The sequence below is a fragment of the Manacus candei genome, unplaced genomic scaffold (assembly GCF_025592945.1).
Source record: "Manacus candei isolate 608988 ecotype Guabito, Panama unplaced genomic scaffold, ASM2559294v1 h1tg000048l, whole genome shotgun sequence".
Classification (NCBI taxonomy): domain Eukaryota; kingdom Metazoa; phylum Chordata; class Aves; order Passeriformes; family Pipridae; genus Manacus; species Manacus candei.
Window position 1 is genome coordinate 4,112,823 of NW_026138096.1, and position 14,141 is coordinate 4,126,963.

General features: G+C 38.7%; 1 protein-coding gene across 2 annotated transcripts in view; it reads left to right on the top strand.

Annotated features, from left to right (window-relative positions):
* Positions 1–14,141, top strand: part of TBC1D14 (TBC1 domain family member 14) — a 74,300-nt gene that overhangs the window by 12,025 nt on the left and 48,134 nt on the right. The window contains exons 1-2 of one of the 2 annotated variants that reach the window (XM_051798348.1): positions 4,273–4,664; positions 10,833–10,953. In XM_051798348.1, the coding sequence (XP_051654308.1) occupies positions 10,945–10,953 (9 nt within the window). In that variant the 5' untranslated portion in view covers positions 4,273–4,664; positions 10,833–10,944. Of the gene's footprint in view, positions 1–4,272; positions 4,665–10,832; positions 10,954–14,141 lie in introns of those variants that run through there. The other variant, XM_051798347.1, reaches the window with a different exon arrangement.

The following is a 14,141-nucleotide window of genomic DNA, read 5'->3' on the forward strand; positions in this document are numbered from 1 at the left end:
ATTCCCCATGTCTGTACATGCATCCAGGTTTGCCCCATCCCAGGTGCAGAATCCAGCACTTTCCCTTGTTGAACTTCCTATGGTTGGTGATTGCCCAGTCCTCTCATTTGTTGAGGTCTCTCTGTGAGGCCTCCCTGCTTTCCAGGAAGTCAGCAGATTTTTCCACTTTAGTGTCATCTGTGAACTTGCTTTGTATCCCTTCTAGTCCTGCATCCAAGTCATTTATGAAGATGTTGAAGAGCACAGGGCCCAAGATGGAGCCCTGTGGAACCCCATTAGTGACAGGTCACCAGTCTGATGTCACCCCACTCACTGTTGCCCTCTGTGCTCGACCCATGAGCCAATTGCTCACCCACCACATGGTGTGTTTATCCAACTGTGCTGGACATTTTGTCCAGAAGGATCCTGTGAGAGACAGTATCAAAAGCTTTGCTGAAATCAGAGAAGATTGTATCAGCTGGCTTCCCTTGATCAGCTGGGTGTGTTACCTCGTCATAAAAGGAAATCAGGTTTGATAAGCAGGACTAATGAAGCCAGGATGTGACCAATGACTGTGTTGTCTTTCAGGTGTTTTTTGATACCTGTCAGAATAATCTTTTCTGTAAGTTTACCAGGCACTGGAGTGAGACTAACAGGCCTCATTCAAGAAGGCAAACAAGCTCATATTTCAGCAGTGTAGGAAGCAGCACAGGCACTGAGGATCTGTTTTAACAGATGATCCTGGCAACAGTATTTCAGCAGCCCGTGAGGCATTCAGGTGTACTCATCTGAAGGGTACTTCAGTCTTTACAGTGTGGTTTTGGATAGTACTTATTTGAAAGCCATGCTGTCTACTTGAACTGACAGACTAGTGGTCCTCCCCTCATCTGTACTTCCTTTCACAGCTCTGTGTAAAACAAAAGAAAAGCTGCAGAATTTTTCTGAAATAAACATTTTCTCTCAAAGCAAATCTTCCACAGGTGCAAAGCTGGAGTTCTACAAAGACGACAGCCTTTGCTTTTGATGAAGGTTAGAAATTCGTATGATACAGTTTCCAAAATTGCTATCCCCTAATTCAGAGCATGAAGTTTTGAATTTTGTCATGTGGCCTGTTCTCCACTAGGTGTTGAACTGAAACTGTCCACATTAATTGTAGTCCCTATTTTCCCTTATGTGTGGAATAACGTATTGTGGAATAATTACTGTTCTGTTAGTTCTGCCTTTAACTTTGCACTAAATCTTACTTGATATGTGGCTCTTTATTCTTAAGGGAAGTTACTTTTATAGATTAAAATCTTAGTTTTGCTGTTGAATAATGGAAACAGTTTTGCACAAACGAGACTTTAAACAAAGAGGCTTGTTGAAGTTATTTGTTCATTATGGAAGTTAAATGAAAATCCACTCAGTGGTACTTTGAGCTTTGGCGTTGGTTTTTTAGTAATGGTACAAAACTGACTTAATGTGGTCTAGTTATTATTTAAAAGCAAGTAAAATGTGTATGTTTCTTTTCTAGTGGCTGGTAGGAAGCATTACAGAAGTCTCACACTGGGTGGTGAATGAGATCTGTAGCATAGATGAGTGTTCTGTGTTACTTGCAACATTCACCTATTACTCTCCCATGGATTTTCTGAAACAGGAATATATGTTTTTATGCCTTACTTTTGATATTTAACGTCCTGTTAAATGCTGAATTTGCTGGCAGAAAAAAAAATCTGCAAGTTCATTTTTATGAACTGTTACTTTCAATTTGAGCATTAGTGACATTGCTGTTTTAGTGAACTAACCGTTCCTTATTTATGTTAAACCTCTCTTTGTAGTCATTAAGTGCCTCAAAAATTGTCGACCCATACCATAAGAATAACAAAGAAAAATCCCTACAGTGAATAGTAGGGTCATTCACACCTTACTTTGACAACTGACAAAATAAACAAAAGAACTTGGCAACAATCGTGAGGTAAGACAAGGTATTTGCTTAGTGCTTGGACTCCCCTTTGTGAGCAGCAGCCTTCCACAAATACAGAATCACTGAGCAGTTCAGGTCAGAAGGGACTTCTGGGGCGCGGTGGTGTGAGCCCCTGCTCAGTGCAGGGCTTCAGCCCTGGAGCGTGTTCCTCAGGACCTCACCCAGTCATTGTGAGTTCATCCAAGCCTGGAGTTACCACAGCCTCTCTAGACTGCATGGTCCAGGATTTATCTGCTACCACTGTGAATTTTTTTTTCCTCTCCCCTTTTATCCAATTGGAATTTACCTTGCAGCAACTTGCAGCTTTGTCTCTTGTTTTTTTAACTCGTTGTATCTCTGAGAATGGTCCTCCAGACTGACTGAAAGCACCTTTCTCAGCATCCCTGCTTGTTTTTCATAGGCCTCACCACCCAGCCATCACAGTGATCACCCACTGGGCTTCCTCTAGTTTTTGATATCTCTTTCTTGTAGTCCAGGGGCCTCAAACTGCATACAGATATAGTCTCATGGGCACTAGTTAGACCTTTTATTCACTTTTTCCTTTTGATCAACTCAAACCAGTCCATGTTTCACCCTTATAGCTGCAAGGTCTTACAGTTTACTGGAGTTCACCTTTTTCTTAGGTTGACATTTCAAGTATGCATTCTGTATTTTATTAGTGTGGTAATACTACTTCAAATCAATGAAGAGAGCTGCTTTCAGACTCTAGGAATGAAATTTTGAATTATTCTGAGAACATTAGGGTGACTGGGAATTTTGCCAGCTAGAAAAGGATCATTAATTATAGCTGATTTGGCTGTAATATATTAGTTTGAAGTTGGACCTGAGTGTTGATTTTATATGAGAGTCCTAACTTCCTGAAACTCCTGTTTCTGAGAATTCTGTAGTATTTGCATAGTAGGCTAGCACTGTGCATTATCCATGTGCAGAATAGTTCTTGGCTTGCCACAACCAATTCTAACTCCTAAACTTGCAGGGTTACTGTCTGATTTATTTTGCATGTCTCGGACACTTCAGTGCAGGCAACTCCGCTTTGTTCTCCTGGGAAATGAGGGCTACCTGCTAAGAAAAAAGGTAAATGCAGAATATTGTGGTTTTGATAAGTATTTTATTAAACTCTGCTCTTTTTTGCCAGAATTCTAGAGAAATTTCCAAGTTACCCTATTGCAAGCTATCAGGTGTCCTGTACTGCTAACTTGTATTGTGTTCCTGTTTCTCTAGCTGTGGAAGTCTTTTTTTCCCCCCCCAAACCTGCAGGTATCTGTTACACCATAAAGTGTCGTTGTCCTTGATTCTTACTGAGCATACTGGAATGTCAGTGGCTGGAAAACTGTATTTATAAAATGTGATAGGAATTTATAAAATATGGTTCTCTTATTAGTTACCTTTTCCATAGGTAGGTCAACATGTAGGCTGTCTGGCTCTGTTTCTGTTAGATTTGTTTATCCATAAACCAAGCATTGTTCTTCCTTTAGTCTGACCTTTGGCAATCTCCCAGAGATAAAATTCTGCAACCCCTGCTTTTGTATGTATTTTTGGAATCCTTTTCGAAGCATAACTTTTGACTTGTTTATGCAGGTTCTTTGCCATAGTCAAAATACTTGAACTTTTCCTATGATGTTCTGTTCTGTTGGTTGGGGGTTTTTTGTTTTGTTTTGCGGATTTTTTGCTATGTGTTTGGGTTTGTTTTTTTTTTCCAAAGTGTAAGTTGACCTAGAGGTGATCTGAAGTTGGGAACAGGGAATGTAAGAACTGGCAGTCACTGTGTCTAGTGAATTATTTCTAGGAACCAGTGTTACCTGGTCATGAGTACCAAGTGCTGGCTTTTACCTGTGGAGGATGTAGATTTAGGGCCTTTCAGGAGACTTTGGTGTGTCTCCTGACAAAGGTGCCTTCTCAAGTCCGTCAGTTCTCCAGTCGTCGTGATTTATGTGTCAGTCTTGTTCCTCCACTAATCAGGTAACAAAAATTTCTTTGATAGAATACGTTGCTGGTTTTTCAGGGTTTATTTTCTCAGCCTCTGGAAATTGTTTAATTTGCAATATCTGGAGGTGAGAACTCTTTATTCTGTTTATTGAGGGTAAGTTAGGAGAGTTATGATTGGTACAAAATTCAAACGGTCATTGGAGGATGAGAAGAAAACAATATTATTATACCTTTTGCCTAAATTCCATAATAGAACGTTTCCTAGGTAGTGTTAATTGAATTAATACTATGTCAGATAAGGTGACTGGACACTTTTGCTCACAATGCAGCAAATATTTAATAAAATTTACCTTATGTGTTTTACCTAATAGATGCTCTATGTTGCTTAAAATGTTTCAGTGTAGTTTTCTGGATGCCTTGTGGAATAATGTCTGTGGAGACATCTCTTACACTGCTTATGTGCTCAGTGTGGGTTTACCTAGTTCTGAGGATTAGTATCTGCTTACTTTGTCTAAAGTCCATTACACATGGAATTTGTGTGCCTTGGGTAGGCCGAGGGGCTCAAGACCTTAGTGCTCTCTCCTTGTGTAGTTTAACAGGGATTGTCAGGGGCTTCCCAGCAACAGCTGAAATGAACTTTGACTTGCCTGTGTTTCTTTCTTGCTTCTTAAGAATACGTGCAAGTCTGATACTCATTTGAAAAAATGTCTTTCAAGATAAATTTGCTCTACAAAATATGAACCTTTTGAACTCTCTCCACTATCCTTATTTTTCATCTACTCTGCTCATGAGACTGGTAAGTCCTTCCAGTAGTTAATGTGCATGACTATTCCACCTGTTTTGTCTTCTGAAAATAACCTTCTCAACTGAAAGACTAATTAAAATTTGAATGTGAGTGTGCATCTTGAGAGCGAGAAATGTTGCCTGTGTTTTTAAAACTTGTAACAAAAATTTCTTGCAATTGCAAATTAGTGTAGGGTAAACACAGATCAGAAATTGCATCAGTCTGCATGAGCGGGGTCAGTGTCTAGATAATTTTCATACTTTTTTTTGTTTCTGTACTCCAGCTGTCTTTTTAAGAGTAAGGAACACATTTACTTGCAAATGTAATCTATGCTAGATCAGTGTTAATCTACCATAGAGCCACATGTGCCATCTCACTTTTCTTTTGCTTACAATTGTCCTTCTCTGCTGCATGCTGGGAAATCAGGTACTGCAGAACTTTGTCTAAGGAGCCATGGCAAAATAGTCACAGCAACACAGTTAAAATTCAGATTTTCTGAAGAACTCAAATACTCTAGTCATGAAAACTCCTAAATCCTAAGCTCCTCTACCCTTTTGTTTCAGGAAACTGGTATACCTTGGAAATTCTGGGGAAAAACCCACCCTGTGTGTGTCCTGGAAGTCCAGGTGTAGGGGTGTGTGTGTGCACCAACAGGTGTCAGTGGGTGTATATGTGTCCACCTTGCTCAGCTCCACCCTCTGACAGCTACTGTGTTGGAGCCCATCCTTTTTTTCCTGTTGTTTGTACCAGAGAAATTGTTCCTTGACTCTGGTGGTACCAACTTCAGGAGTATCTGGTTGGGCACAATATTGAACCTGCCTGGCTAGAGGAGACTTTGAGACTTTTCAGGGAGGAGATTTACAGCTGACTTCAAGACCTGGAATAAACTGGCAACAGAAACCATGGCAGCACTGTCTGCTGCTTTTAGTGGATAGGTTTATGGACAGAACTGGAGGGCTTGGTGGGAGGTGGTGACCTCTTGAGAGGTGACTTCACATAAGAGACTATCTTGCTTGGGACAAAGCACAGCTGAAACGTGGAAAAAGTGAAGAGTTGAATTTTTGTGGAGCTGCTGCTCACAACTCCTCACATGCTCATTGATAGCGGCTGTTATCAACTCGTCACAGGGCAGTAATTGCTGGCAGTTGTGTTCAGACTTCCTGTCTGTTTGCAAAGAGGATTGGAAAGAACTAGATAAACTTGCTGCTTCAGTGGTGATGCAGGACCTTGTTTAAAAACACAAGCTTGAAAAAGCTGTAACAGGTGCCATATGGGTAGGTTTGGCTTGATTACTTGTTATTGATGTGGTTATAATTTTATTTTTTTTTAATTTGATTGAGGCTTAAAGCCTGCCCATGACAGCACATAAAGCTACATAAGTACGGGCAAGACGTAAATGTGCAGTGCATATATGGCAACTATTCACTAAGTTTATCTTAGCAGTGCTTATAGAACCAAAATGAAATGGTTCTTAAGTTTTATTAAAAAATAAGAATTTCCTGACACTGCTGAACTTGTCTCTTGGTATTGACTTCCTCTTTTCCCCACAGAAAAGGCAGCTGGGCAGGTTAAGATACAGTGCTGATGCAGTATCTGTATGTTCAAGCAAAAGATTGTTCCATCTCTGTCCTATATCACAGGATGGTATTTGTATGTATGTAAAAATTAACTCTGGAGTTAGAATTAAATTCTCTTCAGGCAGGTATTTCTACTTCTTAGCTCAATTAAAATAACAAGGTTAAACAGCTGTTCGGTGCCAAATACCGTTTTTAGGGAACTGTGCAAAAAGCAATTTTCTATTTGAAACGTGACCTCAATTTAACTTCTGTGCTTGGCTTTTCTAAAATAAGAAGCTGCAGACACTTAGTGTAAAATAGTTAGCACGTACAATGGGAATGCAGATGTAACCCGTGACACTTTAATGGCTCCACACTAATGATACTGCAGACACGATGTGTCATGTCAGAAATTCCTGGTAATGTCCCTATTGTAAATCAGCAGGATGTGCTCTAATGGTTGTGAAGAGGACAATGAGACCGAGATAACGATCAGCATGTGATCTTTTCTTTCCAGGCACGTCAAGCCTTTTCTACATTCAAGATCTCAAATTAATTTTGTTATCCTAAAGCACTTGTAATGAAAGTTTGGTATCTTTTAGCCTAGCATTTCTGAGCTCGTCTTTGGAGTAAAGGTCTGTTTAAGTTTTGTGGGGTTTTTGTGGGGTTTTTTTGGTTGGTTTGTTTGTTTGTTTTGTTTTGTTTTTCCCCAAGTAGAGAAGTTTTGCTTATTATTAACCTGTATTTTCTGTTAGGCAAGGTCTCCTTAAGTTACCTTTAAAGTGGAATTTTTCTTAGTGAATTTTTTCAGAAGTGAGACTGCTTAGTACTTTTCTTGGAAATCCGAGGGAGCTGTGTTAGCATGGGAAGAAAGTAATTCCATTTTGTGCTGTGGCAGCAGAAAAATTGAAGGTTTTACTATATATATATGGCAGAAATCCTTACTTCCTTCTAAGGCAGTTGCAGTAGGTATTAAGTAGGCTAAATAACCATGAGCCTGGGAGAAATTCCCTTCAAAAAGATCCCCTATTTCGGCAGGATGTTTTTTGAAACCCCTTTAGACCTTAAAAAGGGCACTTAGTGGTGAGGTAGAAACTGGGTCCATGCACAACCTTTCCTGTTAGGATTTCTTAGGTTTAATTGTAGCCTGGAGCTACAACTAATTTATAAATTAAATTCTTGATTTTTATTTATGGCACCTCTGATTCTGTGGTAATTATGGAAGTTTGATCATATTTTAAGGGTTTGCTTTCAGTCCAGAAATCTCAAGTAGTGTTTTTGTCAGGACCCTGTGGTGGTGTCCTGATTTTTTGCAAAGCTCTGCAGAAATTGAACTGGAGAACATGCCATAGTTTGTTTGTTTGGGTTATTTTTCCTGTTCAGTTTTCTAAGATCAGCTGCAAATTAGGTGGCATCTCTTCTGCTCCTTCCATGCCATCCTGACTATCTTGTGGTTTACTTTGGCCTGTTCCAGTCAGGGTAGATCATGGTTTAATGTCCTCAATCAAAGCAAGAACAGGTTGTAGTTTGCTGTTCTACATCTGATTGTGCTGATATGTGGCCTCTGATAATATTATGCCTTTTGGGAGTTTTGAGACTTTTTGGAGTTCATAAGGAGTGTGGACACCAGCAAAACACTAGAACTCAGGCCCAGACAGAGAGCAGGGGAAAAGGAGAGTGTGGAATGGGAGTTGTCCGTTGACCATGCCTGGTGCTTTCAGTTCAGTATATATATATTTTAAATTAAAAGTGAACTGACATAGTACAAAAAGGGGAAGAGATGCCTGGTGCCCTAGAATGTAGAGATAGAGGAGAGTGAGCTGAGCAAGTGCTGTGCCATCTGCTAGATAAGCTGTGGAACAGATTATTTATTATGATGGTCCCTCTAAAGGGAAAGTAGATAGTTAGGATTGTGGAATTGAATTGAAAACAAGTGAGTGAGATTGACCTTTCCAGTTTAGTTCATCTTATGCAGGCCCTTGCAGCAGAGAGCTGTTCTATTTTATCATTCCAATTCATCTTTATTTTGCTCTGAGGATAAAGATCTACTGCTGCTCTTAAAATCCCTCAGAGGAGATTGGGGGGATTGTTGCTTGTATATACCCTTGTGCTAGCAACTTCTGATGTGGATAGATAGGGAGAGAAAATTGCCTTTAATTTTCATGTTATCGCAGTGCTAATGAAGTGTGATGAAAGCCTTTTACTTGCAGAAGAGGATTTGAATGTGCACAGAACTGTCACACAGGTGTGCTCCTTAGGGGGCTCTTTCACTGTCCCTGGTGCTACAAGTTCTTGTTTTCTCTTAAGACAGTCTGGAATTCGCTTTTGAAGCAGTAACAACCCGAAAGAAAACTTCTTGCAAGAACAACCAGCCTGCCTAGCATTGTTTATCCTGTTCACATGCCACGATTTTTATGATGTTATTCCTGTCATGCTTTCCTTTTTACTCTTATATATATTTTAGAACTTAATTGATATTTCTCCGTTTTAAATTAACTGAACATATATGTAAAAATTAATCTCTTTTCTGTCTCTCTTTATATATTATTTCCCTGGTAGCTGTGTCAAATGATAATATAAATCCATCCTCTCTGGTCTTAGATGTTATGAAATGGGCAAGGGTGAGAAAATGACATGCAGAAGCCCTTCAGGGCAATCAGAACGGAATCTGTGTATTGACAAGGTGAAGGAATTGCTGGCGGAAAGAAATTAAATTCAACTGAGATACCTCTCTTGGAAATTATTTTTGTGATATTCTCTGTTTCCCAGCAGTTGATGAATGCTTTAGTTAGCTTATAAATCTGTAAGCAGTCTCACAACTGTAATGATGAGCCATGGGAAAGTCTCATAACACTGAAATAGGAGTATGCTAGTTAGAGAGAAAAAAAGCAAAACTTTGGGTTTGATCCAGTAGTTTACCTGTAGGATTATAATGTCGTGCTTCGAAAAAAGGTGAAAGGGGGGGGAAATGGCAGCATGTTTCTATGTTTTTCATGTTGTTACTCTTTAGTGCTTTCCCTACAAGTGTTTACTCTGTATCTTTATACTGTTTCTTATTTTGTGTGGGGTAGGGTAGGAGAAAGCTGAGAGGGGTTTGTAGAAGTACAGTTACTGCTTAGCTTTGACATCAGTTGTAATTGACTTGCGCGTGATTTCTGTACCTAAACACTCTGTTCTTATCTTTTAATATGATAATCTGTTCCTGGTTTGAATTTCAAGGTAACTGTATCCTTGTGATACAGAATCATGTGATAATTTGTATAAATATGTGCATATTTAAGGATGGCAGTGCACCCTATTAACTTTATAGTACACTTTAACACGCTGACGTTTTTACCTCAATTGTCTTCCTCATATCAAACATTTCTCCTGTATTGCAGCAATGTTCTCTCTGTTGGTGTAGCTGTGATATTTTTCATGTCAGCTGATACGAAGTGGCCAGGAAATACAACTTTTTAGTGTCTAGGTTGTTCCTATTACAGATTTAGGAATTAGGTTGTTCTTATTATGGATTCAGCCCTTTTGGAACATGCAGCTCAATATACTTCTATTTACCAAACTTCCACACTTGATGTGTATGAAACAGTCTGTACTCAATGAGCCAACACACTGGGCATTAGGGTAGTAACTGTAAGGAAAACAAGTAATGGCAGACTGGAAGCATCCATGGTTTGAAGGTGCTAGAGCTGCCTGCTGATTGCAGCAGCAAAAATACTTTTGTCTCAGGATTATTTTTTTTTCTTTTAAATGAGGGAGCAAAAATCTATAGTCAGGTTTCCAGAAAAACCTACCACGAGGTGAGTAAATAACTGAGCCAACCTGTATATATTTGAATACTTGCTAAACTAGACAATAGGACAAAAGAAAATTTGTTACATTAATAATGCAGACATGCTGTGGGTGTAGAATATCTATTGTACTGCTGAAGGAGCTGAGTGCATGAAGTCTGGTCTGTACTGCATGTCCAGTTTTGGAAAAATGTAGCTGTGGTGTAAAAATGGAAGTCTGGCCTATCGCTTTATGATTAAAAACTAGCAACGTCAATAAAACTAATTCAGTTTTTAGTGGCTTTGTGCCTGGCTTTGACTGTTCCTGCAGTGTTTAAGCTGGTTGAGACATTTCAGAGTTAATAAAATGTCTTCAGAATTAATGTGTTTTGATAGCAGCTTTTAAGCTTATTCAGGAAAAATAATCTTTTATGAAAGCAGATCAAATACAGTAAAAGGCTACTATGTCTCCAACTTTTTTGTGATTTTTGGTAGAAGTGTGTTGTAACAGGCAGGTAGAGAATGTTTACTCAGCAAGAGATTGTGTCTTAGTGGTTTTTTAAAGGAGTGAGGCTGAATGGTCTAGAAGGAGGTTAAAAAGGAAGGCCACCTATAGAAAGTTGGAAAATGAACTTTTTTTTATCTACTAGAAGTTATTACTTAACAAAGTCCATTGCCTGGTATGGTGATAATACTGCATGATTTATCTTTTGAGAACGGGAAACAGTGTCTGTCAGCTCAACCACAAGAGGAGTTGGAATATTTGATTGGGATACATAAGGTCAGCAGATTGTCTGTCCTTCTGCTTGTTATAATTAAAAACCCCTTTTTCTTAATCAAACTTTTTTTTTTTTTAGGAATTTGTTTACCAGAAAGCAAAGTGCAAGATTTGAAAAACAAAATGATGTGGGATGGAAGTTTTTTGGAAAAGTACCTCTCAGAGAAAACTCACAGAAAGATCCCAAGAAAATGCAAAAGGTATTTGTTTTGTCCTGTGTTAGGATTAATGGTGAATGTAGAAGCCAGTTAAGTTTATGATCTGTATATATGACTGAGCAGCCTATTTCTTTGATGAGTTGTGCACAATTTCTTGGGCAGTAGCAAAGAAGGTTCTTAGTTGAAATTTTACTTCCATTATAACAGTGTCATTCAAAAGAATGTGGTCATTATATTGACTACTCCATGAAAACACATACCACTTGGGTATAAAGCATTTCTTGTGAAGATTCAAAGTATATGGTTTTTTGTTATTTTTATAATCAAGTTTACCTAATTTGAAAATCTTTCTAGTATCTTATTCTTGTTCTGGCTTTCACTGGTTTGTGGCCTTTGTGTCAAAGATCCATCTATAACAGGCTGTTTGAAGGGAAATTGTGGTCTTCTGGCCTTGGCTTATTTTTGGTTTAATAGTAATTAAAAGTACATAAATTCAAGATAAAGTGAATGTGATAGAGTGCCAGAAACTTGTGTTAGAATGCTTGTTTCGCCCATTCCTTGTTTTCTGAAGTACTTGCTGTTTGGAGTTGAAATTTTTCATGTGTTGGCCTTGATGAAAATTTGGTTATTGACTTGAAACGTTGGATCAGTACAATACAGTTCAGGATAAGTGAGTGGAATAAATATTTTTTTCCTTGTCCAAATAGCTGGATTTCAATACACACTCGAAATGGAGTGTGTATTGAAATTATTTATTGAAATGGTTCCTTCTTTGCATATCACTTCTCAAGCTGTGGCATTATAACATTGTTGAAAACAACATTTCAGAGAACTGATTCTAGTACAGATAAACCCAAGCATTTGGCTAGTGAATCAAATGACCTGCCTTTCCAATGGGGAAACTCTTGTGAAATCCAGCTATGTGGGCAGCAGTTCATGAGCTGCTCTTTCAGTGACAAGAAAACAGCCTCTTTCAATCTGCCTGACTTGATCTGGGGGTTTGGGATTTCATATAGGCATGTCATGGGATTTCATATAGGCATGTCATGGGTTTGGGCTTTTGTTGTATTTTGCTCATCGCTTCCTTGTTCTAACCAGTGTGGGAATGGGAAGGTTTGCATGGAAAGAGAGAACATGTAGTAAGAACTTCAAAACCAGCTGCAGTGTGTGAAATGCAAATGCTCATTTGAAGGACTGTGCTGCTTAATTTAGGGTAAAGTACTCTGGAAAAACATGTGTCATGTCACTGGGCTTAGCTGTAGTTGGGCTGTTCATAGAAATGAAATTCAGACAGCTTTTTGAACTTGTCACTGTGCTCAACCATTCAGACTTTATCTACAGCTTGTCTTGATACAATTAACAGTTCTGAAGTGTTCACCAAAGATTTTTCATGACAGAATTGAAGAGACCTAATAATATCAATGCTCTGACACTTAGCAGTATATTTTATTGTAGCAGCTGTTCTTTATTAAGTGGATAAATAATTTATTAATGTTTTTTGGTTTTTGCTGGTACTGTGGATATTTTTCCTATACATCCAAACTGTCTTAAATAGTGAGTGTTCAGTGTTCCAAGAGCATTACAACTTTGAATGGTTGTATTAAATGTGTTAGAAAAAAGTAGCTATTAAAGATTTATGTGGTATGGCATCCAAACATTATTGAGTTTCTGGCAAGACTGCAAGTCTAAAAAACAATTGTCTCCAGTGCCTCTTGGATAACAATAACTAATCCTTCCTAATTGATTTGGCACTTTCCTGAAGTTATTTTTGACATGCAGGCTTTCTGAGACAGGAGTTGTGCTGTTAATCACTAATCTGAACCTCACCAACATCTAAAAGCACAGTCCAGGCACCCCTCCCAGTTGCTTTAACAATGACAGAGTAGCACTTGTGGAGTTTTTGCCCATTTAGAGGCACAATTTTAGCCCTTTGGCTTGTACCTAAAGGAGTGGTGGGTGTCTGAGGGAAGGAGGTGACAGCATAGGGCTATTGGGATGATGCCTGTTGGCCAACAGCAGTTTCTTCACCTCTCTAGAAAAAAGAGGAATTAATGCTGCAGCTCTATTTCACCCTCGAGGTCTGGAATTGATAACCAGGTATCTGGGGAACCCCATTTGATCTTACTTCCTTGGCATGAGCTCTTCGTGCACAAGAACTAAGATGACTGGTCCAGCAAGCGATCCTTTCTCAAGTCTGCTTTTGCATTTGCTTCTGTACAGACATCAGAAAACCTCCTTTGTACCAGGTCACTAATTAGACCCTGTGACTATCCCATTCATTTGGCTCTGTGCTCCTGTAATGGAGTTCATTGGTACATTTGTGGTTCCATCTTCTCATACCTTTTTTTTATATCAATGAAAGATTATTTGTTTTCCAGAATGAGATGAGCAAAGTTGACTGCAAACTTAAATGGTCTTCTGAATGATAAGGATTGATGTGCTTTTGTGCATATTTTTAATACTTATGTAAGGGGAACAATCTTTAGAATACGTTGTTATTGTACATTGTTCTTATAATTTCCCCATAATAAGCTCATTGAAAGCCATTTCCAAGGAAAAATGCAGTTTTAAGATAAGTGCTTATGTGAAGTACAAAAGAGGAAAAAAGGTAATTGAATTGTGAAGTAGTTAAAAATTGATCTTAGGAAGACCAGTTCTTTTTTCCTTCCTGCCTTCTTGCTAAATAAATAAATGAATGAATGATGAAAACTCCAGCCCCTCAAACATCAGTTGCCATTTGCAAGTTGCATCTTGTTAACCCATGGCTGGAGATGGCTGTACATGTACAACTGAGCCAGGCACGGTATGGAAGGAGAAAGAAGCATTTTTTTCCCCTTTGACCTCGCACCAGAGGAGTAGTCAGACAGGTTTTTGAGCACATAAGCCTTTTCTCAAGTCCTGTAAAAACTGTTGTTCAGCAAGTGTATATAGAGCACAGCATCAGTACTCTATTTTAACAATGTAGGAATTAACATCACTGCAGCTAAGCTGTCGCTTATCCTACTTTTAATGCTGGTAATATATGTGAATAGTAGTCTTCTGATGAAAAATCAATATTGGTGTATGCTCAGGTTGAGTTGTTTTATTGGTCACCAAGAACTTTCTTATAGTTTTTATCCAGTTAAATGTTTCAAAGCTTAAAAGCAGTCAGAACGAGTAGTCTTGGAGGAGCTGGAAGTGTGCTTGCAGTGGAGGTTTACATGATCAATTTTTTATATTAGTTATCTTCA